This window comes from Oncorhynchus keta, unplaced genomic scaffold (genome assembly GCF_023373465.1).
Source record: "Oncorhynchus keta strain PuntledgeMale-10-30-2019 unplaced genomic scaffold, Oket_V2 Un_contig_3376_pilon_pilon, whole genome shotgun sequence".
Classification (NCBI taxonomy): Eukaryota; Metazoa; Chordata; class Actinopteri; order Salmoniformes; family Salmonidae; genus Oncorhynchus; species Oncorhynchus keta.
The window spans coordinates 98,515-125,000 of NW_026287222.1; the positions used below are offsets into that span (position 1 = coordinate 98,515).

Consider the following 26,486-nt stretch of genomic DNA (forward strand, 5'->3'; position numbering starts at 1 on the left):
GGGAGAGAGACCCAGTGAAAGGTGGTGAGGTAGAGGGAGAGAGACCCAGTGAAAGAAGGTGAGGCAGAGAGAGGGTGGGAGGGACAGAGACCCAGTGAAAGGAGGTGAGGTAGAGGGAGGGAGGGAGACCCAGTGAAAGGAGGTGAGATAGAGGGAGGGAGGGAGGGAGGGAGACCCAGTGAAGGGAGGTGAGGTAGAGGGAGGGAGACCCAGTGAAAGGAGGTGAGGTGGAGGGAGGGAGACCCAGTGAAAGGAGGTGAGGTAGAGGGAGGGAGACGGTTAGTTTTCGTCTGATCAAAAAAAACTATTTTAGAATGATATAGTTCAGTACAATGTAATTACACCTAGTTGAATAACACAAGGGTTCCTGTCAGTGAGATGTGATTTGGGCACAGTGTGGTATTAGGTTGAAGGCTACAATAGAGGCATAGCAAGTATAATAATATGATATTACTGGGGAATAGCATACCCTCAGTAATGAAAAGATACGTCACATTCCCATTCAAACAAAGAGATCTACATGTGGAGCTTTAGTAGGCCAGGGTTGTATTCATTAGGACATACTGTTGAAAAACGTTTGGAAAACAGAAAACGATAATGAGCCTTTCATTTTGGACAAGTTCAGGTAGTCCCCTCACTGTTTCAGTCTGTTTTTTATCTTCAGTTTGAACACAACCCAGATCTGAGTCGTCTTGTTGGTCGATCGCCGGCCTTGCCTTCTAATGCTATTGGATTAGCTCAAATGAAGGGAACCACATACCCCATAATTCAGTCTGCTTGTGGAACCGAGAGGGAGAGTGTCCCTTTATTGCCCTTTATGGTTGTGGAGGTCTGGGGTCCGCCACCAACCAAGACTTCACAAAATGGGACAAACACCAAATTGAGACTCTGCACGCAGAATTCTGCAAAAATATCCTCCGTGTACAACGTAAAACACCAAATAATGCATGCAGAGCAGAATTACCATACCCACTAATTATCAAAATCCAGAAAAGAGCCATTAAATTCTACAACCACCTAAAAGGAAGCGATTCACAAACCTTCCATAACAAAGGCATCACAAACAGAGAGATGAACCTGGAGAAGAGTCCCTAAGCAAACTGGTCCTGGGGGCTCTGTTCACAAACACAAACACACCCTACAGAGCCCCAGGACAACAGCACAATTAGACCCAACCAAATCATGAGAAAACAAAAAGATAATTACTTAACACATTGGAAAGAATTAACAAAAAAACAGAGCAAACTAGAATGCTATTTGGCCCTACACAGAGAGTACACAGCGGCAGAATACCTGACCACTGTGACTGACCCAAAATTAAGGAAAGCTTTGACTATGTACAGACTCAGTGAGCATAGCCTTGCTATTGAGAAAGGCCGCCGTAGGCAGACATGGCTCTCAAGAGAAGACAGGCTATGTGCTCACTGCCCACAAAATGAGGTGGAAACTGAGCTGCACTTCCTAACCTCCTGCCCAATGTATGACCATATTAGAGAGACATATTTCCCCAGATCACACAGATCCACAAAGAATTCGAAAACATATCCAATTTTGAAAACTCCCATACCTACTGGGTGAAATTCCACAGTGTGCCATCACAGCAGCAAGATTTGTGACCTGTTGCCACGAGAAAAGGGCAACCAGTGAAGAACAAACACCATTGTAAATACAACCCATATTTATGCTTATTTATTTTATCTTGTGTCCTTTAATTATTTGTACATTGTGTATATATATATTATATATATATATATATAATATGACATTTGTAATGTCTTTACTGTTTTGAAACTGTTGTATGTGTAATGTTTACTGTTAATTTTTGTTGTTTTTCACTTTATATATTCACTTTGTATGTTGTCTACCTCACTTGCTTTGGCAATGTTAACACATGTTTCCCATGCCAATAAAGCCCTTGAATTGAATTGAATTGAGTGTGTGCGCGCGTTAGAGCATTGGGCCAGTAACCGAAAGGTTGCTGGTTCGAATACACGAGCCGACAAGGTGAAACATCTGTTGATGTGCCTCTTGAGCAAGGCACTTAACCCTAATATGCTCCAGGGGCGTTGCACCACCCTGTAAAACAACAAATTTCACTGTACCTATCCAGTGTATGTGACAATGAAACATTATAAAGTGAACCAGTCGCATTCTGTCCACTGTCAACCGCCGCTTTTCAAATCCGCAGGACGACGGAGAATCCAAAGGATTAACGGCCGACTGGGGGAGACGTCGCCCCGTAATGGAGGACGGAGGCTTTTAAAAAAGCCTTAATGGACGCCGTGGATCTAATAAAGGATAACAGTTTCTAACCTCATTGGAATTCTCAGAGAGCAGTGGGCCATACAGAAAGCATTGGATACCACAGCCATTAGCTGGTCATTGTGTTTTCGGGGCTGTATAAAAGGTTGAATTCTCAGAGAGCAGTGGGCCATACAGAAAGCATTGGATACCACAGCCATTAGCTGGTCATTGTGTTTTCGGGGCTGTATAAAAGGTTGAATTCTCAGAGAGCAGTGGGCCATACAGAAAGCATTGGATACCACAGCCATTAGCTGGTCATTGTGTTTTCGGGGCTGTATAAAAGGTTGAATTCTCAGAGAGCAGTGGGCCATACAGAAAGCATTGGATACCACAGCCATTAGCTGGTCATTGTGTTTTCGGGGCTGTATAAAAGGTTGAATTCTCAGAGAGCAGTGGGCCATACAGAAAGCATTGGATACCACAGCCATTAGCTGGTCATTGTGTTTTGGGGGCTGTATAAAAGGTTGAATTCTCAGAGAGCAGTGGGCCATACAGAAAGCATTGGATAGCACAGCAATTAGCTGGTCATTGTGTTTTCGGGGCTGTATAAAAGGTTGTGCTCAAAGTGATCTTGTCCTTCTTGCATCTCTAAGATGGATCTGATCAAATATTATATCTGATATGTTTTTGTGATACTTGTCTGTTTTGTGACAGGTAAATAGTTGTGTGTGCACTTTGTAAAAGGTTTAAAATGTGATAGGCGGGGTCTCCCGGATGGCGCAGTGGTCTAGGACACTGCATCGCAGTGCTAGCTGTGCCACCAGAGACCCTGGGTTCGCGCCCAGGCTCTGTCGCAGCCGGCCGCGACCGGGAAGTTCATGGGGCGTCACACAATTGGCCCAGCATCGTCCGGATTAGGGGGGGTTTGGCCGGCAGGGAAATCCTTGTCTCATCGCGCACTAGCAACTCCTGTGGCGGGCCGGGCGCAGTGCATGCTAACCAGGTCGCCAGGTGCACGGTGTTTCCTCCGACACATTGGTGCGGCTGGCTTCCGGGTTGGATGCGCACTGTGTTAAGAAGCAGTGCGACTTGGTTGGGTTGTGTTTCGGAGGATGCATGACTTTCGACCTTCGTCTTTCCCGAGCCCGTACGGGAGTTGTAGCGATGAGACAAGATAGTAACTACTAATAGTTGGATACCACGAAATTGGGGAGAAAAGGGGGGTTTAGTTTAAAATAAATAAATAAATAAAAATGTTATAGGCAGGCCTGGGTTTAAAGAGTATTTGTTTGTCTTTCAAATATGTTGAACGTTCGATTGAGCCTGCTAAATTGGTGGCATTTGCACTTTTGGGACAATTCCATTAGCTCCATTGCTCCAGGCAAGCCCGATCAGGCGCAGCTGACAGAAAACTATTTGAACCCGGGTCTTATGTCACCTGTACAATCATCACAGGTGTATTATGTTAAAGGGGGAATTCTCACCTGTACGTCGGTGCGGTCTGCGATCCACTTGGCCAGCTGCTCCGAGGCAAAGCCGATCCGCTGGAGGTCAAAGGTGTCTGCCCTCTTAGGCTTCCCCTTAGCTGGGAAGTGCATGAAGGTAGGGGCTGAGTTCATATTCAGCTGGAGGGAGGGAGGGAGGGAGGGAAAAAGAGAGAGAAAATAGAGAGAAAAAGAGAGAGAAAAAGAGAGAGAGAAAGAGAGAGAGGGAGAGAGAGAAAGAGAGAGACAGAGGGAGATGGAGGGAGAGAGAAAAAGAGAGGAAAGGATTGGTGATAGATACAGTAGGTAGGAGAGAGAGAAAGGGAAGGGGGACAGATATAGTAGGTAGGAGGAGAGAGAGAAAGGGAAGGGGGACATATATAGTAGGTAGGAGGAGAGAGAGAGAAGGAAGGGGGACAGATATAGAAGGTAGGAGGAGAGAGAGAGGGAGGGGGGACAGATATAGTAGGTAGGAGGAGAGAGAGAAAGGGAGGGGGGACAGATATAGTAGGTAGGAGGAGAGAGAGAGAGGGGGGGGACAGATATAGTAGGTAGGAGGAGAGAGAGAAAGGGAGGGGGGACAGATATAGTAGGTAGGAGGAGAGAGAGAGGGAGGGGGGACAGATATAGTAGGTAGGAGGAGAGAGAGAAAGGGAGGGGGGACAGATATAGTAGGTAGGAGGAGAGAGAGAAAGGGAGGGGGGACAGATATAGTAGGTAGGAGGAGAGAGAGAGAGGGAGGGGGGACAGATATAGTAGGTAGGAGGAGAGAGAGAGAGGGAGGGGGGACAGATATAGTAGGTAGGAGGAGAGAGAGAGAGAGAGGGAGGGGGACAGATATAGTAGGTAGGAGGAGAGAGAGAGAAGGAGGGGTGACAGATATAGAAGGTAGGAGGAGAGAGAGAGGGAGGGGGGACAGATATAGTAGGTAGGAGAGAGAGAGAGGGAGGGGAGACAGATATAGTAGGTAGGAGGAGAGAGAGAGAGAAGGAGGGGGGACAGATATAGTAGGTAGGAGAGAGAGAGAGGGAGGGGAGACAGATATAGTAGGTAGGAGGAGAGAGAGAGAGAGAGAAGGAGGGGGGACAGATATAGTAGGTAGGAGGAGAGAGGGAGGGATAGATGCAATAGGGAGGAAGAGAGAGAGGGAAGGAGGGAGGGATAGATACAGTAGGGAGGAGAGAGAGAGGGAGGGATAGATACAGTAGGGAGGAGAGAGAGAGGGAGGGATAGATACAGTAGGGAGGAGAGAGAGAGGGAGGGATAGATACAGTAGGGAGGAGAGAGAGAGGGAGGGAGGGAGGGAGGGAGGGAGGGAGGGACATAGGTGGAAAAGGCAGAGAGAGAATCAAGAGAAGTGGTGAGAACCCCAATTACATGACGTGTGCATATATACCACTGCCCCTACAAAAACATCCCCTATAAACAGTTCCCTTTCCCCAGTGGTGTTATGATCAAGCAGGGGCCCACCACATGATGTGACTGGCCATGAGGCCACCTACCCAGGGAGGGAGGAGCACGGTGCAGAGAACTCACTGGTGGCACTAACATACACCTAATTACTACACTCTCCCTCTTCACAGGCTGGCCATTAGGCCTAATGAATGGATAGGCATGCACACTGTGTACTTATTATGTTAGGTGTCTGCCTCCTCCCTCTCTTTCAACAGTAATCTCTCTCTCTCCCGCTCAACGATATTCCCTCTCTCTCAAAAGTATTCTCTCAATTGTTTCTCTCTCTATCTTTCCCTCAATCTGTATCTGTCTTGCCCGATTCTGTCTCTAAAATGAACTGCTCTTTCCCTCGTAGATATATCTCTATCTACTTGTGTCGATACCTCTCCTCTGTGTGCTTCTCAGTCTCTCTCTTTCCACTCGGTTTGCTTTTCAAACCCCTCTTCCTGCAATTCAAATCAACTAAAAAGTCAGACTATTCCCACCTCCTCCCCAGTCCAAACTCACAGAGAACAAAGTGAGGATCGTTACAGAGGTTATTTCTATTAATTGCGTGAAACGAGCCCACCGCATCCTCCCTGGAGCGTAGAGGTGATTCGCCCATTAGGAGTACCACATTAGCACTCTCTCCATTATAACAAAAGAAAAGCTAGACAAAGTGATCTGCATTTAATTACATGTCCTTTTAATCTTAGAGGCCCGTAATCGCATAATTGCTCGAGTGGAGAGTGTGAGGCGTACCTCAGGGGTGAGTATTTAACCCAGATTAATTGCTCATTGGCTATGGTAATGGGCGGTTGGAAGCTTCACATCTGTTTATTGTCATGCAAACGACTGTTAGTGATAAGAAACCAAAGTTCTATTATGGGTTTCTCTGGTGCTGAGTTGCTATGGCGATGTGGAATATGTTATTTATGTGTTGAGGCGGTCGTTTTCCCACTGTATCGAGGTCTGCACTGAGTGACACAGCAGGCGGTGATGTACTGTAAGAAACTCCGGAGCCCGGTGACATGCACACACATACGCCCACACGGGCTTCGCCCACGGCCCACCTATGGATGCACCCTGGGAAAATAATGACAACCCCAGGGAAAGAGGTTGGTTGCGCAGAACCGACTCGTATCAATCTCCCACACGGGTGTTTATCTAGCTGCCAGCCTGCAGTGACAGTGGCTGCTACGGACAATATACCACGGTTCCTCTGCGCGACACAACGCGCCTGGACACAGCCCTTAGCCGTGGTATATTGGCTATATACCACAAACCCCAGAGGTGCCTTATCGCTATTATAAACTGGTTACAAATGTAATTAGTACAGTAATACCCGTGACATATGGTCTGATATACCACCACTTTCGGCCAATCAGAATTGAGGGCTGGACAAACTCCGTTTATAATATGGATTATACCTTCAGAGTACTGTATGCAGGGTGTGTATGGACTGAGTCAGGAGTACAGTATGTGGGTGTGTATGGACTGAGTCAGGAGTACAGTATGCAGGGTGTGTATGGACTGAGTCAGGAGTACAGTATGTGGGTGTGTATGGACTGAGTCAAACAGTATGTGGGTGTGTATGGACTGAGTCAGGAGTACAGTATGTGGGTGTGTATGGACTGAGTCAGTACAGTATGCAGGGTGTGTATGGACTGAGTCAGGAGTACAGTATGTGGGTGTGTATGGACTGAGTCAGGAGTACAGTATGTGGGTGTGTATGGTACAGTATGCAGGGTGTGTATGGACTGAGTCAGGAGTACAGTATGCAGGGTGTGTATGGACTGAGTCAGGAGTACAGTATGTGGGTGTGTATGGACTGAGTCAGGAGTACAGTATGCAGGGTGTATGGTGGGTGTATGGACTGAGTCAGGAGTACAGTATGTGGGTGTGTATGGACTGAGTCAGGAGTACAGTATGTGGGTGTGTATGGACTGAGTCAAATGTGGGTGTGTATACAGAGTATGTGGGTGTGTATGGACTGAGTGAGTCAGGAGTGGACTGAGTCAGGAGTACAGTATGCAGGGTGTGTATGGACTGAGTCAGGGAGTGTATGCAGTATGCAGGGTGTGTATGGACTGAGTCAGGAGTACAGTATGCAGGGTGTGTATGGACTGAGTCAGTACAGAGTACAGTATGCAGGGTGTGTATGGACTGAGTCAGGAGTACAGTATGCAGGGTGTGTATGGACTGAGTCAGGAGTACAGTATAACAGGGGTGTGTATGGACTGAGTCAGGAGTACAGTATGTGGGTGTGTATGGACTCAGAGGCCATGTGGGTGTGTATGGTACATGGACTGAGTCAGGACAGTATGCAGGGTGTGTATGGACTGAGTCAGGAGTACAGTATGCAGGGTGTGTATGGACTGAGTCAGGTACAGTATGCAGGGTGTGTATGGTATGGGTGTGTATGGACTGAGTCAGGAGTACAGTATGCAGGGTGTGTATGGACTGAGTCATGTATGGACAAGTACAGTATGCAGGGTGTGTATGGACTGAGTTAGTGATACTGAAACCAGTATGCAGGGTGTGTATGGACTGGGTGTGTATTATGGGTGAGTCAGGAGTACAGTATGCAGGGTGTGTATGGACTGAGTCAGGAGTACAGTATGTGGGTGTGTATGGACTGAGTCAGGAGTACAGTATGTGGGTGTGTGGACAGTATACAGTGGGTGTGTATGGACTGAGAGTACATGACACAGTATGAGGCAGGTGTGTATGGACTGAGTCAGGAGTACAGTATGTGGGTGTGTATGGACTGAGTCAGGAGTACAGTATGTGGGTGTGTATGGACAGTCAGAAACCGGTATGTGGGTGTGTATGGACTGAGTCAGGTACAGTACAGTATGCAGGGTGTGTATGGACTGAGTCAGGGAGTCAGTGGATCAGAGCCATGTGGGTGTGTATGGACAGTCAGGGTACAGTACATGGATGCATGGACCCTGGGAAAATGGACTGAGTCCAGTATGTGGGTGTGTATGGACTGAGTCAGGGTACAGTATGCAGGGTGTGTATGGACTGAGTCAGGAGTACAGTATGTGGGTGTGGAAGAGGTTGGTATGCAGGGTGTGTATGGACTGAGTCAGGAGTACAGTATGTGGGTGTATGGACACAGTATGCGGGTGTTTATGGACTGAGTGTGTATGGACTGAGTCAGGAGTACCTATGTGGGTGTGTATGGACTGAGTCAGAGTACAGTATGCAGGGTGTGTATGGACTGAGTCAGGAGTACAGTATGTGGGTGTGTATGACTGACTGTACAGTCAGGGTGTGTATGGACTACAGTATGCAGGGTGTGTATGGACTGAGTCAGGAGTACAGTATGTGGGTGTGTATGGATACAAGTGCAGGGTGTGTATGGACTGAGTCAGGAGTACAGTATGCAGGGTGTGTATGGACTGAGTCAGGAGTACAGTATGCAGGGTGTGTATGGACTGAGTCAGGAGTACAGTATGCAGGGTGGACAAACTGAGTCAGGATAATATGGGTTATGGACTGAGTCAGGAGTACAGTATGCAGGGTGTGTATGGACTGAGTCAGGAGTACAGTATGTGGGTGTGTATGGACTGAGTCAGGAGTACAGTATGTACAGTATGTGGGTGTGTATGGACTGAGTCAGGAGTACAGTATGCAGGGTGTGTATGGACTGAGTCAGGAGTACAGTATGTGGGTGTGTATGGACTGAGTCAGGAGTACAGTATGCAGGGTGTGTATGGACGTCAGGAGTACAGTATGCACTGAGTCAGGAGTACAGTATGCAGGGTGTGTATGGTAGTGTACAGTATGTGGGTGTGTATGGACTGAGTCAGGAGTACAGTATGCAGGGTGTGTATGGACTGAGTCAGGAGTACAGTATGCAGGGTGTGTATGGACTGAGTCAGGAGTACAGTATGTGGGTGTGTATGGACTGAGTCAGGAGTACAGTATGTGGGTGTGTATGCATGCAGGGTGTGTATGGACTGAGTCAGGAGTACAGTATGCAGGGTGTGTATGGACTGAGTCAGGAGTACAGTATGTGGGTGTGTATGGACTGAGTCAGGAGTACAGTATGCAGGGTGTGTATGGACTGAGTCAGGAGTACAGTATGCAGGGTGTGTATGGACTGAGTCAGGAGTACAGTATGCAGGGTGTGTATGGACTGAGTCAGGAGTACAGTATGTGGGTGTGTATGGACTGAGTCATGGACTGAGTACAGTATGCAGGGTGTGTATGGACTGAGTCAGGAGTACAGTATGTGGGTGTGTATGGACTGAGTCAGGAGTACAGTATGCAGGGTGTGTATGGACTGAGTCAGGAGTACAGTATGCAGGGTGTGTATGGACTGAGTGAGGAGTACAGTATGTGGGTGTGTATGGACTGAGTCAGGAGTACAGTATGCAGGGTGTGTATGGACTGAGTCAGGAGTACAGTATGTGGGTTGGATAAGAGAGCTCATCTAAATAAATCGAGACTAAACATCCATTGCAAGGTACATGAGCGTTTGTGTATGTGAGTACTTCACTAAATGTCATCCAACACTATCGTTTATATATATAATGGACAATCAGAGGCACGTCCAAAACAATGTTCAGCTGATGTTAAAGCCCAAACTCTCTCCCCAAGTGGCCTGATCTTAAAACGGCCGCCGGACGGCGAGCCCCCGTGGGTAAATAAAACCATGCAGAGAGCCTGTCAGCCACCTCTGATTCATTTACCTTATTTCAATGATTCATCTCTCCTTTAAAACGTGACCTGCGTGCTAATTAGCATGCTGTGTCTCCGCGCAGAGGCTGACAGGAAACTATGAACATGGAAATGAGGGCTTTGGGGATGGAGGGAGCGAGCGGGGGAACGGAGAGGGGGACGGTTGGAGGGAGGGGTGCTGGGGTAGATCCAGACGGTTACCTGCTGAAAGACGTCCGCCCCCTCATCATAGTCCACCACGGTGAAGAAGAGTTTGTTACAGAAAGCTGAAGAGTAGCGCCAGGAGTTAGCCAGCACCTGGTACTCCTCGTTAGCTTGTCTGTTAAAAAGACAGGGGGGAGGGAGTAGGGGGAGAGAGAGAGAGAGAGAGAGGAAGAGAGAGAGTGAGAGCGAGAGAGGAAGAGAGAGAGTGAGAGCGAGAGCGAGAGGGAGAGAGAGAGCGAGGGAGGGGAGGGAGAGAGAGAGAGAGGAGAGAGAGAGAGAGAGAGAGAGAGAGAGGGAGAGGGAGAGAGAGAGAGAGGAGAGAGAGAGAGAGGGGGAACGGGGGAGAAAATAGAGTGGAAAAGAGGAGAGGAAGACAGAGGGGCAGAAACGAAGGCAAAAAGGGAAATTGAACAAGAGAGGGAGAGAAAGAGGGAAGAAGAAACAGATGAGTAAATGCTGGTGATGATCATGGCCACGTTGGCTTGAGTAAGAGACGGACGAGAGAGAGAGAGAGATACTCATGCCACATGTTCCTCCCCAGAGAGAGAAGGATAACGACGCCGTGAGAAGAATGTCGCTACAGCTGTAATTACTGCTGCTCTATCCTGTCCTGGACAGACGAGGAAAACATCCCGACGAACCACCGTCTCTACCCATCGCTTTCCTTTTAACTCTGGCGCTGCTGCCACTTCTTATGCCCGTCGCAGTTCCCCCACACTGGCATGACAGGGGAAACCATAACAACAAATAAATAAAACGGGCCAATTAGAGGGGAAATTACGGCAGACATTTTGCAAATTGAGCCATAGCCACTCAACCTGTCACGGGTAAATACAGACAGCGGTGGGCCCGCCAGCTCTGTCACAGTGGTGGATAAGAAGATGGAAATGAATGTACAGCAAACTTCTCTATATAATGTGACGTAATAGAGTTGAAAGTAGGGTTACAAAATCCCTGAAACGCTCAATAAATTCACCGGTTCTCCAGAAATCCTTGTTGGATGATTCTGGATTTTATATTCCCTCCTGTTTCTGGGAATTCTCCAAGAGGGATACCGGAAACACCAGGGAATGTATTGAAAGTTCCAGGAATTATGCAGCCCTAGTTAAAAGTCAACTTAAAACTAGTGGAAAGAGAGTTTGGGCCTGTGGAAGTCTTGAAGCTTCCCATTTAGAGCTCAAATAACCTCATAAAAGCATGTTTACTCCAGATGGCTTCGTAAAGTCGCAGCGCCAACGTCTGGCCACAACGTTAATGTCCTCTGACAACTTTAATGTCCTCTGCCACACGTTACAGTACATGAATTAACAAACGGGACAACAGAAAATCATGAATAAAACAAGTAGCAAAACACTCGTTTCTGTTGGGAATTAAACACAAGTGCCATAAATTGCATGTCGACTTGCATCAATGTTGCATTGACTTCATGTACTATTCATGCTCCTCCATAAGTGATATGGTGTGGGGTGTTGCGCGCTCTGCGCTGCTCTACGTAGTGTGTCTCTTCAGAGAGCGTTGTGTTTGGTGGCTCTTTTGGTGATTAAAGTCTGTAAACAATTAGTAGCTTTCAGCACAGTGCACTTTAAATGGTACCGTCATTGGAGGGAGAGAGAGAGAGAGAGGAACTGAGACGGAGAGAAGGAAACGAACAAAGAGAGAGTGGTAAAGAAAAGAGAGAGAGAAGAATGAAAGAAAGAGTGATGGCAGTGCGAGGACCCCGGCGATTAGCAGTCCCTCCCGGTGCCCGTCTGTACTTTGAACGCTGGCGGGGGGGGAGGGGGGTCACAACCCAAAATGTGTCTTGGGCGCCCGCTGAATAGCGACGCGATGGTATCGTTTATGCAAATGGTCCGTTCCAATTGCGAAGCAGAGAGAGCTGGCGCGTGACATTAACTAATGCGCTTCGGAGTGACATCCTCAAATTGAAAGGAAACCTTGTTTCCTGGTTAAGATGAATCATTTTAATATGAATGGATATATAAATGCATACGTGGAGGTTGGCCCTGCCGTCGTTGAGAGCAGGAAGAGAGGGAGAGGGGAAAAACAAAAAACAACAGGAACAGAGAGAGAGAGAGAGAGATAAATAATTAAGTGATTTGAGTCGACAGCAGATGATTAAAAAAGCATTATGGGTCACGGGGAAACAGAGAGGATGATGGGAGTGGGAAAGGTCAGTGTGGATTAAATTAACTTCCTCTATTTCCGTAATACACATGATTATTCCCTGGTCGGCATCATCTTTATTCAATGAAGCGAACGGCTGGGTTCTCCGTGTGAACGGTTCTCCGTGTGAGGGGTTCTCCGTGTGAAGGGTTCTCTGTGTGAGTGGTTCTCCGTGTGAGGGGTTCTCCATGTGAGGGGTTCTCCGTGTGAGGGGTTCTCCGTGTGAGGGGTTCTCCGTGTGAAGGGTTCTCCGTGTGAGGGGTTCTCCGTGTGAGGGGTTCTCCGTGTGAGGGGTTCTCCGTGTGAAGGGTTCTCCGTGTGAGGGGTTCTCCGTGTGAGGGGTTCTCCGTGTGAGGGGTTCTCCGTGTGAGGGGTTCTCCGTGTGAGGGGTTCTCCGTGTGAGGGGTTCTCTGTGTGAGGGGTTCTCCGTGTGAGGGGTTCTCTGTGTGAAGGCTCCTTGAGGAGAGAAACACCCTGGTGAGACACTGGGCCCCAAAACAGAGATCTAGACTGAACACACTGGCAGTTATGTAGAGTAGATCACTGTCTGGAGGTCATCACTACAGGTCAATAGGTCATGTTGACTGCCGTCTATGTCATAGCCAAACAGAGATCTAGACTGAACAGACTGGCAGGTTGATGGACTATCACTAGAGGTCAAAAGGGCATGATGACTTCAGCCTATGTCGTTGTCTTTAAACTCCCCCCTATACCTAAACGTAGATCTAGACTGAATAGACTGACTGTTCTGTAGAGTTGTTGATGGGTCATCACTAGAGGTCAAAAGGGCATGATGACTTCAGCCTATGTCGTTGTCTTTAAACTCCCCCCTATACCTAAACGTAGATCTAGACTGAATAGACTGACTGTTCTGTAGAGTTGTTGATGGGTCATCACTAGAGGTCAAAAGGGCATGATGACTTCAGCCTATGTCGTTGTCTTTAAACTCCCCCCTATACCTAAACGTAGATCTAGACTGAATAGACTGACTGTTCTGTAGAGTTGTTGATGGGTCATCACTAGAGGTCAAAAGGGCATGATGACTTCAGCCTATGTCGTTGTCTTTAAACTCCCCCCTATACCTAAACGTAGATCTAGACTGAATAGACTGACTGTTCTGTAGAGTTGTTGATGGGTCATCACTAGAGGTCAAAAGGGCATGATGACTTCAGCCTATGTCGTTGTCTTTAAACTCCCCCCTATACCTAAACGTAGATCTAGACTGAATAGACTGACTGTTCTGTAGAGTTGTTGATGGGTCATCATTAGAGGTCAAACGGTCATCATACTTTTCTTTATTCTGTTTGGTCTCTTTCATCAACTGTATGATTGATTTGTATTATCTTGTATTGACTGATTGGGCCGAGGTGGGAAACTCCAGGCCTGAAGGGTTGCTGTGTGTGCATCATTTTGTTCCAAGATAATCACATACATCTATGTTTTATTGTCACACAGGCCAGAAAGGTGCAGTGAAATGTGTTGTTTTACAGGGTCAGACATAGTAGTACAGCGCCCCTGGATCAAACTATCATCCACATGTCTTTCACCTTGTCGGGTATTCTAACCAGCCATCTTCGGGTTACTGGCACAACCCTCTGACCGCCAGGCTACCTGCTGCATCCCTGATTCAAATAAACAGCTCATCCTGATCTTCAAATCAAATCACTATTTATTTCAAGTGTATTTCACATGGTCTCAACACACTGGGCTGGAGCAAAAACCTGCAAAAACTGTACACAGTGCTGTGTAGCATAGCGCCTCCTGTCTGTGGTCGTGTGGCGGCGCGGAGGGGTTCCCTACCTGCAGACGGAGCACTGCCTCTGTGGCTGCAGCGCAGTGAACATCACGATGACCGAGTAGTTCCGGGGCGGGGCCTTGACGAACCTCCGGAACTTATCGCCGTTCATCCGGATCACGGAACGCCTGGAGCTCCACTCCATCATCTGATCCACCTTCTCCACCAACATGTTCTGGATAAACAGGGATGGAGAGAGGAGGACGAGAGGGGAGGAAGACGGAAAAGGAAAACGGAGGGAGGAAGGGTGAACGGGAAGGGAAAAGGAGGGAGGAAGGGTGAACGGGAAGGGAAAAGGAGGGAGGAAGGGTGAACGGGAAGGGAAAAGGAGGGAGGAAGGGTGAACGGGAAGGGAAAAGGAGGGAGGAAGGGTGAACGGGAAGGAAAAAGGAGGGAGGAAGGGTGAACGGGAAGGAAAAAGGAGGGAGGAAGGGTGAACGGGAAGGGAAAAGGAGGGAGGAAGGGTGAACGGGGGAAGGGAAAAGGAGGGAGGGAGGAAGGGTGAACGGGAAGGGAAAAGGAGGGAGGAAGGGTGAACGGGAAGGGAAAAGGAGGGAGGAAGGGTGAACGGGAAGGGAAAAGGAGGGAGGAAGGGTGAAGGGGAAGGGAAAAAGGAGGGAGGAAGGGTGAAACGGGAAGGGAAAAGGAGGGAGGAAGGGTGAAAGGAAGGGAAAAGGAGGGAGGAAAAAGGAAGGGAAAAAAGGAAGGGAGGAAGGGGAAGGAGGGAGGAAGGGAAAAGGAGGGGAGGGAGGAAGGGTGAACGGGAAGGGAAAAGGAGGGAGGAAGGGTGAAGGGAAGGGAAAAGGAGGAAGGGGAGGGAGGAAGGGTGAAGGAAGGGGAAGGGAAAAGGAGGGAGGAAGGGTGAAAAGGGAAGGGAAAAGGAGGGAGGGAAGGGTGAAAGGGAAGGGAAAAGGAGGGAGGAAGGGTGAACGGGAAGGGAAAAGGAGGGAGGAAGGGTGAACGGGAAGGGAAAAGGAGGGAGGAAGGGTGAACGGGAAGGGAAAAGGAGGGAGGAAGGGTGAACGGGAAGGGAAAAGGAGGGAGGAAGGGTGAACGGGAAGGGAAAAGGAGGGAGGAAGGGTGAACGGGAAGGGAAAAGGAGGGAGGAAGGGTGAAAGGGAAGGGAAAAGGAGGGAGGAAGGGTGAACGGGAAGGGAAAAGGAGGGGAGGGAGGAAGGGTGAACGGGAAGGGAAAAGGAGGGGAGGGAGGAAGGGTGAACGGGAAGGGAAAAGGAGGGAGGAAGGGTGAAGGGAAGGGAAAAGGAGGGAGGAAGGGTGAACGGGAAGGGAAAAGGAGGGGAGGGAGGAAGGGTGAACGGGAAGGGCAAAGGAGGGAGGAAGGGTGAAAGGGAAGGGAAAAGGAGGGAGGAAGGGTGAAAGGAAAGGGAAAAGGAGGGAGGAAGGGTGAAAGGGAAGGGAAAAGGAGGGAGGAAGGGTGAAAGGGAAGGGAAAAGGAGGGAGGAAGGGTGAAAGGGAAGGGAAAAGGAGGGAGGAAGGGTGAACGGGAAGGGAAAAGGAGGGAGGAAGGGTGAAAGGGAAGGGAAAAGGAGGGAGGAAGGGTGAAAGGAAAGGGAAAAGGAGGGAGGAAGGGTGAAAGGAAAGGGAAAAGGAGGGAGGAAGGGTGAAAGGGAAGGGAAAAGGAGGGAGGAAGGGTGAAAGGGAAGGGAAAAGGAGGGAGGAAGGGTGAAAGGGAAGGGAAAATGAGGGAGGAAGGATGAACAGGAAGGGAAAAGGAGGGAGGAAGGGTGAACGGGAAGGGAAAAGGAAAACAGGAGAAACCATTATGACCAAGTATTAAACTAGGTGTCAACCAGGAAATAATTGGTGTTTTTTAGAATGAATGAGTCACACACAGGATTCTCAAGGGGGCTATCAAACGTTGTGATGTGTGACAGCCATTGTGCTGTACAACTCTCCCCCGGAATCTGTTGTTGTTCAAAATCTACACGTTCAAGGGTATGCCTTCACAAAAGGGCATTGTGGTAGAAGTCGAAAACATTGATAAACTATTTCGCGGCCTGGCTCTCATTTGAAATTTTATTCATGTGCACTGAATACGAGCTCTGAACAGAAGCGCAGTACCTAACAACTTAGGCTTGTGTTAAGAGTCGAGAAACTCATAGTAAAAGTCGTGGCATCGCCCTCTTTCAAAGTCTCATTCACTCCACTCACAACGGACAGCAACTCAAGGACGAACCGTTCCAAATTCACACGGGGAGATTACAGTTGCTACTTTTTACACAGTTCTCTTCAGAGTTGTGTAGTGATAGACTTTCTGCTGTCGCCATGACAACAGCCAGCCAATGTCCTGCCCCACGAACTGGATAGTTACTGTATAATGTAGAGGGATTGTATTTGTACTGTCCAACGTGACCAGAAGTCTTCCTGACAGGTATCATGGTAGGGTATCAGCTCTCACTAACTGGATAGTTACTGTATAATGTAGAGGGATTGTATTTGTACTGCCCAACGTGACCAGAAGTCTTCCTGACAGGTATCATGGTAGGGTATCAGCTCTCACTAACTGGATAGTTACTGTATAATGTAGAGGGATTGTATTTGTACTGTCCAACGTGACCAGAAGTCTTCCTGACAGGTATCATGGTAGGGTATCAGCTCTCACTAACTGGATAGTTACTGTATAATGTAGAGGGATTGTATTTGTACTGTCCAACGTGACCAGAAGTCTTCCTGACAGGTATCATGGTAGGGTATCAGCTCTCACTAACTGGATAGTTACTGTATAATGTAGAGGGATTGTATTTGTACTGTCCAACGTGACCAGAAGTCTTCCTGACAGGTATCATGGTAGGGTATCAGCTCTCACTAACTGGATAGTTACTGTATAATGTAGAGGGATTGTATTTGTACTGTCCAACGTGACCAGAAGTCTTCCTGACAGGTATCATGGTAGGGTATCAGCTCTCACTAACTGGATAGTTACTGTATAATGTAGAGGGATTGTATTTGTACTGTCCAACGTGACCAGAAGTCTTCCTGACAGGTATCATGGTAGGGTATCAGCTCTCACTAACTGGATAGTTACTGTATAATGTAGAGGGATTGTATTTCAACTGACCAACGTGACCAGAAGTCTTCCTGACAGGTATCATGGTAGGGTATCAGCTCTCACTAACTGGATAGTTACTGTATAATGTAGAGGGATTGTATTTGTACTGTCCAACGTGACCAGAAGTCTTCCTGACAGGTATCATGGTAGGGTATCAGCTCTCACTAACTGGATAGTTACTGTATAATGTAGAGGGATTGTATTTCAACTGTCCAACGTGACCAGAAGTCTTCCTGACAGGTATCATGGTAGGGTATCAGCTCTCACTAACTGGATAGTTACTGTATAATGTAGAGGGATTGTATTTGTACTGTCCAACGTGACCAGAAGTCTTCCTGACAGGTATCATGGTAGGGTATCAGCTCTCACTAACTGGATAGTTACTGTATAATGTAGAGGGATTGTATTTGTACTGTCCAACGTGACCAGAAGTCTTCCTGACAGGTATCATGGTAGGGTATCAGCTCTCACTAACTGGATAGTTACTGTATAATGTAGAGGGATTGTATTTGTACTGTCCAACGTGACCAGAAGTCTTCCTGACAGGTATCATGGTAGGGTATCAGCTCTCACTAACTGGATAGTTACTGTATAATGTAGAGGGATTGTATTTCAACTGTCCAACGTGACCAGAAGTCTTCCTGACAGGTATCATGGTAGGGTATCAGCAGGTATCTCACTAACTGGATAGTTACTGTATAATGTAGAGGGATTGTATTTGTACTGTCCAACGTGACCAGAAGTCTTCCTGACAGGTATCATGGTAGGGTATCAGCTCTCACTAACTGGATAGTTACTGTATAATGTAGAGGGATTGTATTTGTACTGTCCAACGTGACCAGAAGTCTTCCTGACAGGTATCATGGTAGGGTATCAGCTCTCACTAACTGGATAGTTACTGTATAATGTAGAGGGATTGTATTTCAACTGTCCAACGTGACCAGAAGTCTTCCTGACAGGTATCATGGTAGGGTATCAGCTCTCACTAACTGGATAGTTACTATATAATGTAGAGGGATTGTATTTGTACTGTCCAACGTGACCAGAAGTCTTCCTGACAGGTATCATGGTAGGGTATCAGCTCTCACTAACTGGATAGTTACTGTATAATGTAGAGGGATTGTATTTGTACTGTCCAACGTGACTGTCCCAGAAGTCTTCCTGACAGGTATCATGGTAGGGTATCAGCTCTCACTAACTGGATAGTTACTGTATAATGTAGAGGGATTGTATTTCAACTGTCCAACGTGACCAGAAGTCTTCCTGACAGGTATCATGGTAGGGTATCAGCTCTCACTAACTGGATAGTTACTGTATAATGTAGAGGGATTGTATTTGTACTGTCCAACGTGACCAGAAGTCTTCCTGACAGGTATCATGGTAGGGTATCAGCTCTCACTAACTGGATAGTTACTGTATAATGTAGAGGGATTGTATTTGTACTGTCCAACGTGACCAGAAGTCTTCCTGACAGGTATCATGGTAGGGTATCAGCTCTCACTAACTGGATAGTTACTGTATAATGTAGAGGGATTGTATTTGTACTGTCCAACGTGACCAGAAGTCTTCCTGACAGGTATCATGGTAGGGTATCAGCTCTCACTAACTGGATAGTTACTGTATAATGTAGAGGGATTGTATTTCAACTGTCCAACGTGACCAGAAGTCTTCCTGACAGGTATCATGGTAGGGTATCAGCTCTCACTAACTGGATAGTTACTATATAATGTAGAGGGATTGTATTTGTACTGTCCAACGTGACCAGAAGTCTTCCTGACAGGTATCATGGTAGGGTATCAAGTCTCACTAACTGGATAGTTACTGTATAATGTAGAGGGATTGTATTTGTACTGTCCAACGTGACCAGAAGTCTTCCTGACAGGTATCATGGTAGGGTATCAGCTCTCACTAACTGGATAGTTACTGTATAATGTAGAGGGATTGTATTTCAACTGTCCAACGTGACCAGAAGTCTTCCTGACAGGTATCATGGTAGGGTATCAGCTCTCACTAACTGGATAGTTACTGTATAATGTAGAGGGATTGTATTTGTACTGTCCAACGTGACCAGAAGTCTTCCTGACAGGTATCATGGTAGGGTATCAGCTCTCACTAACTGGATAGTTACTGTATAATGTAGAGGGATTGTATTTGTACTGTCCAACGTGACCAGAAGTCTTCCTGACAGGTATCATGGTAGGGTATCAGCTCTCACTAACTGGATAGTTACTGTATAATGTAGAGGGATTGTATTTCAACTGTCCAACGTGACCAGAAGTCTTCCTGACAGGTATCATGGTAGGGTATCAGCTCTCACTAACTGGATAGTTACTGTATAATGTAGAGGGATTGTATTTCAACTGACCAACGTGACCAGAAGTCTTCCTGACAGGTATCATGGTAGGGTATCAGCTCTCACTAACTGGATAGTTACTGTATAATGTAGAGGGATTGTATTTGTACTGTCCAACGTGACCAGAAGTCTTCCTGACAGGTATCATGGTAGGGTATCAGCTCTCACTAACTGGATAGTTACTGTATAATGTAGAGGGATTGTATTTCAACTGACCAACGTGACCAGAAGTCTTCCTGACAGGTATCATGGTAGGGTATCAGCTCTCACTAACTGGATAGTTACTGTATAATGTAGAGGGATTGTATTTGTACTGTCCAACGTGACCAGAAGTCTTCCTGACAGGTATCATGGTAGGGTATCAGCTCTCACTAACTGGATAGTTACTGTATAATGTAGAGGGATTGTATTTCAACTGTCCAACGTGACCAGAAGTCTTCCTGACAGGTATCATGGTAGGGTATCAGCTCTCACTAACTGGATAGTTACTGTATAATGTAGAGGGACTGTATTTATTAACTGGATAGTTACTGTATAATGTAGGATTGTATTTGTACTGTCCAACGTGACCAGAAGTCTTCCTGACAGGTATCATGGTAGGGTATCAGCTCTCACTAACTGGATAGTTACTGTATAATGTAGAGGGATTGTATTTCAACTGACCAACGTGACCAGAAGTCTTCCTGACAGGTATCATGGTAGGGTATCAGCTCTCACTAACTGGATAGTTACTGTATAATGTAGAGGGATTGTATTTCAACTGTCCAACGTGACCAGAAGTCTTCCTGACAGGTATCATGGTAGGGTATCAGCTCTCACTAACTGGATAGTTACTGTATAATGTAGAGGGATTGTATTTGTACTGTCCAACGTGACCAGAAGTCTTCCTGACAGGTATCATGGTAGGGTATCAGCTCTCACTAACTGGATAGTTACTGTATAATGTAGAGGGATTGTATTTGTACTGTCCAACGTGACCAGAAGTCTTCCTGACAGGTATCATGGTAGGGTATCAGCTCTCACTAACTGGATAGTTACTGTATAATGTAGAGGGATTGTATTTGTACTGTCCAACGTGACCAGAAGTCTTCCTGACAGGTATCATGGTAGGGTATCAGCTCTCACTAACTGGATAGTTACTGTATAATGTAGAGGGATTGTATTTCAACTGTCCAACGTGACCAGAAGTCTTCCTGACAGGTATCATGGTAGGGTATCAGCTCTCACTAACTGGATAGTTACTGTATAATGTAGAGGGATTGTATTTGTACTGTCCAACGTGACCAGAAGTCTTCCTGACAGGTATCATGGTAGGGTATCAGCTCTCACTAACTGGATAGTTACTGTATAATGTAGAGGGATTGTATTTGTACTGTCCAACGTGACCAGAAGTCTTCCTGACAGGTATCATGGTAGGGTATCAGCTCTCACTAACTGGATAGTTACTGTATAATGTAGAGGGATTGTATTTCAACTGTCCAACGTGACCAGAAGTCTTCCTGACAGGTATCATGGTAGGGTATCAGCTCTCACTAACTGGATAGTTACTGTATAATGTAGAGGGATTGTATTTGTACTGTCCAACGTGACCAGAAGTCTTCCTGACAGGTATCATGGTAGGGTATCAGCTCTCACTAACTGGATAGTTACTGTATAATGTAGAGGGATTGTATTTGTACTGTCCAACGTGACCAGAAGTCTTCCTGACAGGTATCATGGTAGGGTATCAGCTCTCACTAACTGGATAGTTACTGTATAATGTAGAGGGATTGTATTTCAACTGTCCAACGTGACCAGAAGTCTTCCTGACAGGTATCATGGTAGGGTATCAGCTCTCACTAACTGGATAGTTACTGTATAATGTAGAGGGATTGTATTTCAACTGACCAACGTGACCAGAAGTCTTCCTGACAGGTATCATGGTAGGGTATCAGCTCTCACTAACTGGATAGTTACTGTATAATGTAGAGGGATTGTATTTGTACTGCCCAACGTGACCAGAAGTCTTCCTGACAGGTATCATGGTAGGGTATCAGCTCTCACTAACTGGATAGTTACTGTATAATGTAGAGGGATTGTATTTCAACTGTCCAACGTGACCAGAAGTCTTCCTGACAGGTATCATGGTAGGGTATCAGCTCTCACTAACTGGATAGTTACTGTATAATGTAGAGGGATTGTATTTCAACTGTCCAACGTGACCAGAAGTCTTCCTGACAGGTATCATGGTAGGGTATCAGCTCTCACTAACTGGATAGTTACTGTATAATGTAGAGGGATTGTATTTCAACTGTCCAACGTGACCAGAAGTCTTCCTGACAGGTATCATGGTAGGGTATCAGCTCTCACTAACTGGATAGTTACTGTATAATGTAGAGGGATTGTATTTGTACTGCCCAACGTGACCAGAAGTCTTCCTGACAGGTATCATGGTAGGGTATCAGCTCTCACTAACTGGATAGTTACTGTATAATGTAGAGGGATTGTATTTGTACTGTCCAACGTGACCAGAAGTCTTCCTGACAGGTATCATGGTAGGGTATCAGCTCTCACTAACTGGATAGTTACTGTATAATGTAGAGGGATTGTATTTCAACTGTCCAACGTGACCAGAAGTCTTCCTGACAGGTATCATGGTAGGGTATCAGCTCTCACTAACTGGATAGTTACTGTATAATGTAGAGGGATTGTATTTGTACTGTCCAACGTGACCAGAAGTCTTCCTGACAGGTATCATGGTAGGGTATCAGCTCTCACTAACTGGATAGTTACTGTATAATGTAGAGGGATTGTATTTGTACTGTCCAACGTGACCAGAAGTCTTCCTGACAGGTATCATGGTAGGGTATCAGCTCTCACTAACTGGATAGTTACTGTATAATGTAGAGGGATTGTATTTTACTGTCCAACGTGACCAGAAGTCTTCCTGACAGGTATCATGGTAGGGTATCAGTCTTCTCACTAACTGGATAGTTACTGTATAATGTAGAGGGATTGTATTTGTACTGTCCAACGTGACCAGAAGTCTTCCTGACAGGTATCATGGTAGGGTATCAGCTCTCACTAACTGGATAGTTACTGTATAATGTAGAGGGATTGTATTTCAACTGTCCAACGTGACCAGAAGTCTTCCTGACAGGTATCATGGTAGGGTATCAGCTCTCACTAACTGGATAGTTACTGTATAATGTAGAGGGATTGTATTTGTACTGTCCAACGTGACCAGAAGTCTTCCTGACAGGTATCATGGTAGGGTATCAGCTCTCACTAACTGGATAGTTACTGTATAATGTAGAGGGATTGTATTTCAACTGACCAACGTGACCAGAAGTCTTCCTGACAGGTATCATGGTAGGGTATCAGCTCTCACTAACTGGATAGTTACTGTATAATGTAGAGGGATTGTATTTGTACTGTCCAACGTGACCAGAAGTCTTCCTGACAGGTATCATGGTAGGGTATCAGCTCTCACTAACTGGATAGTTACTGTATAATGTAGAGGGATTGTATTTCAACTGTCCAACGTGACCAGAAGTCTTCCTGACAGGTATCATGGTAGGGTATCAGCTCTCACTAACTGGATAGTTACTGTATAATGTAGAGGGATTGTATTTGTACTGTCCAACGTGACCAGAAGTCTTCCTGACAGGTATCATGGTAGGGTATCAGCTCTCACTAACTGGATAGTTACTGTATAATGTAGAGGATTGTATTTCAACTGACCAACGTGACCAGAAGTCTTCCTGACAGGTATCATGGTAGGGTATCAGCTCTCACTAACTGGATAGTTACTGTATAATGTAGAGGGATTGTATTTCAACTGACCAACGTGACCAGAAGTCTTCCTGACAGGTATCATGGTAGGGTATCAGCTCTCACTAACTGGATAGTTACTGTATAATGTAGAGGGATTGTATTTCAACTGTCCAACGTGACCAGAAGTCTTCCTGACAGGTATCATGGTAGGGTATCAGCTCTCACTAACTGGATAGTTACTGTATAATGTAGAGGGATTGTATTTCAACTGACCAACGTGACCAGAAGTCTTCCTGACAGGTATCATGGTAGGGTATCAGCTCTCACTAACTGGATAGTTACTGTATAATGTAGAGGGATTGTATTTGTACTGTCCAACGTGACCAGAAGTCTTCCTGACAGGTATCATGGTAGGGTATCAGCTCTCACTAACTGGATAGTTACTGTATAATGTAGAGGGATTGTATTTCAACTGTCCAACGTGACCAGAAGTCTTCCTGACAGGTATCATGGTAGGGTATCAGCTCTCACTAACTGGATAGTTACTGTATAATGTAGAGGGATTGTATTTCAACTGTCCAACGTGACCAGAAGTCTTCCTGACAGGTATCATGGTAGGGTATCAGCTCTCACTAACTGGATAGTTACTGTATAATGTAGAAGTCTTCCTGACAGGATTGTATTTCAACTGACCAACGTGACCAGAAGTCTTCCTGACAGGTATCATGGTAGGGTATCAGCTCTCACTAACTGGATAGTTACTGTATAATGTAGAGGGATTGTATTTGTACTGTCCAACGTGACCAGAAGTCTTCCTGACAGGTATCATGGTAGGGTATCAGCTCTCACTAACTGGATAGTTACTGTATAATGTAGAGGGATTGTATTTGTACTGTCCAACGTGACCAGAAGTCTTCCTGACAGGTATCATGGTAGGGTATCAGCTCTCACTAACTGGATAGTTACTGTATAATGTAGAGGGATTGTATTTCAACTGTCCAACGTGACCAGAAGTCTTCCTGACAGGTATCATGGTAGGGTATCAGCTCTCACTAACTGGATAGTTACTGTATAATGTAGAGGGATTGTATTTTGTCCAACTGTCTTCCTGACAGGTATCAACGTGACTGGATAGTTACATTGTATTTGTACTGTCTTCCTGACAGGTATCATGGTAGGGTATCAGCTCTCACTAACTGGATAGTTACTGTATAATGTAGAGGGATTGTATTTGTACTGTCCAACGTGACCAGAAGTCTTCCTGACAGGTATCATGGTAGGGTATCAGCTCTCACTAACTGGATAGTTACTGTATAATGTAGAGGGATTGTATTTGTACTGTCCAACGTGACCAGAAGTCTTCCTGACAGGTATCATGGTAGGGTATCAGCTCTCACTAACTGGATAGTTACTGTATAATGTAGAGGGATTGTATTTGTACTGTCCAACGTGACCAGAAGTCTTCCTGACAGGTATCATGGTAGGGTATCAGCTCTCACTAACTGGATAGTTACTGTATAATGTAGAGGGATTGTATTTGTACTGTCCAACGTGACCAGAAGTCTTCCTGACAGGTATCATGGTAGGGTATCAGCTCTCACTAACTGGATAGTTACTGTATAATGTAGAGGGATTGTATTGTCAACTGTCCAACGTGACCAGAAGTCTTCCTGACAGGTATCATGGTAGGGTATCAGCTCTCACTAACTGGATAGTTACTGTATAATGTAGAGGGATTGTATTTGTACTGTCCAACGTGACCAGAAGTCTTCCTGACAGGTATCATGGTAGGGTATCAGCTCTCACTAACTGGATAGTTACTGTATAATGTAGAGGGATTGTATTTGTACTGTCCAACGTGACCAGAAGTCTTCCTGACAGGTATCATGGTAGGGTATCAGCTCTCACTAACTGGATAGTTACTGTATAATGTAGAGGGATTGTATTTGTACTGTCCAACGTGACCAGAAGTCTTCCTGACAGGTATCATGGTAGGGTATCAGCTCTCACTAACTGGATAGTTACTGTATAATGTAGAGGGATTGTATTTCAACTGTCCAACGTGACCAGAAGTCTTCCTGACAGGTATCATGGTAGGGTATCAGCTCTCACTAACTGGATAGTTACTGTATAATGTAGAGGGATTGTATTTGTACTGTCCAACGTGACCAGAAGTCTTCCTGACAGGTATCATGGTAGGGTATCAGCTCTCACTAACTGGATAGTTACTGTATAATGTAGAGGGATTGTATTTCAACTGTCCAACGTGACCAGAAGTCTTCCTGACAGGTATCATGGTAGGGTATCAGCTCTCACTAACTGGATAGTTACTGTATAATGTAGAGGGATTGTATTTGTACTGTCCAACGTGACCAGAAGTCTTCCTGACAGGTATCATGGTAGGGTATCAGCTCTCACTAACTGGATAGTTACTGTATAATGTAGAGGGATTGTATTTCAACTGACCAACGTGACCAGAAGTCTTCCTGACAGGTATCATGGTAGGGTATCAGCTCTCACTAACTGGATAGTTACTGTATAATGTAGAGGGATTGTATTTCAACTGACCAACGTGACCAGAAGTCTTCCTGACAGGTATCATGGTAGGGTATCAGCTCTCACTAACTGGATAGTTACTGTATAATGTAGAGGGATTGTATTTCAACTGTCCAACGTGACCAGAAGTCTTCCTGACAGGTATCATGGTAGGGTATCAGCTCTCACTAACTGGATAGTTACTGTATAATGTAGAGGGATTGTATTTCAACTGACCAACGTGACCAGAAGTCTTCCTGACAGGTATCATGGTAGGGTATCAGCTCTCACTAACTGGATAGTTACTGTATAATGTAGAGGGATTGTATTTGTACTGCTCTCCTAACGTGACCACTGTCCAAGTCTTCCTGACAGGTATCATGGTAGGGTATCAGCTCTCACTAACTGGATAGTTACTGTATAATGTAGAGGGATTGTATTTCAACTGACCAACGTGACCAGAAGTCTTCCTGACAGGTATCATGGTAGGGTATCAGCTCTCACTAACTGGATAGTTACTGTATAATGTAGAGGGATTGTATTTGTACTGTCCAACGTGACCAGAAGTCTTCCTGACAGGTATCATGGTAGGGTATCAGCTCTCACTAACTGGATAGTTACTGTATAATGTAGAGGGATTGTATTTGTACTGTCCAACGTGACCAGAAGTCTTCCTGACAGGTATCATGGTAGGGTATCAGCTCTCACTAACTGGATAGTTACTGTATAATGTAGAGGGATTGTATTTGTACT

At 46.0% G+C, this 26,486-nt stretch overlaps 1 protein-coding gene across 2 annotated transcripts in view; it reads right to left on the bottom strand.

Moving 5' to 3' along the window:
• The window catches only part of LOC127923918 (tumor suppressor candidate 3-like), a 140,882-nt gene that overhangs the window by 65,614 nt on the left and 48,782 nt on the right, over nt 1-26,486 (bottom strand). The window contains exons 2-4 of one of the 2 annotated variants that reach the window (XM_052508123.1): nt 14,025-14,194; nt 10,059-10,176; nt 3,729-3,869 (exon numbers count right to left, since the gene is read on the bottom strand). In XM_052508123.1, the coding sequence (XP_052364083.1) occupies nt 3,729-3,869; nt 10,059-10,176; nt 14,025-14,194 (429 nt within the window). Of the gene's footprint in view, nt 1-3,728; nt 3,870-10,058; nt 10,177-10,383; nt 12,473-14,024; nt 14,195-26,486 lie in introns of those variants that run through there. The other variant, XM_052508124.1, reaches the window with a different exon arrangement.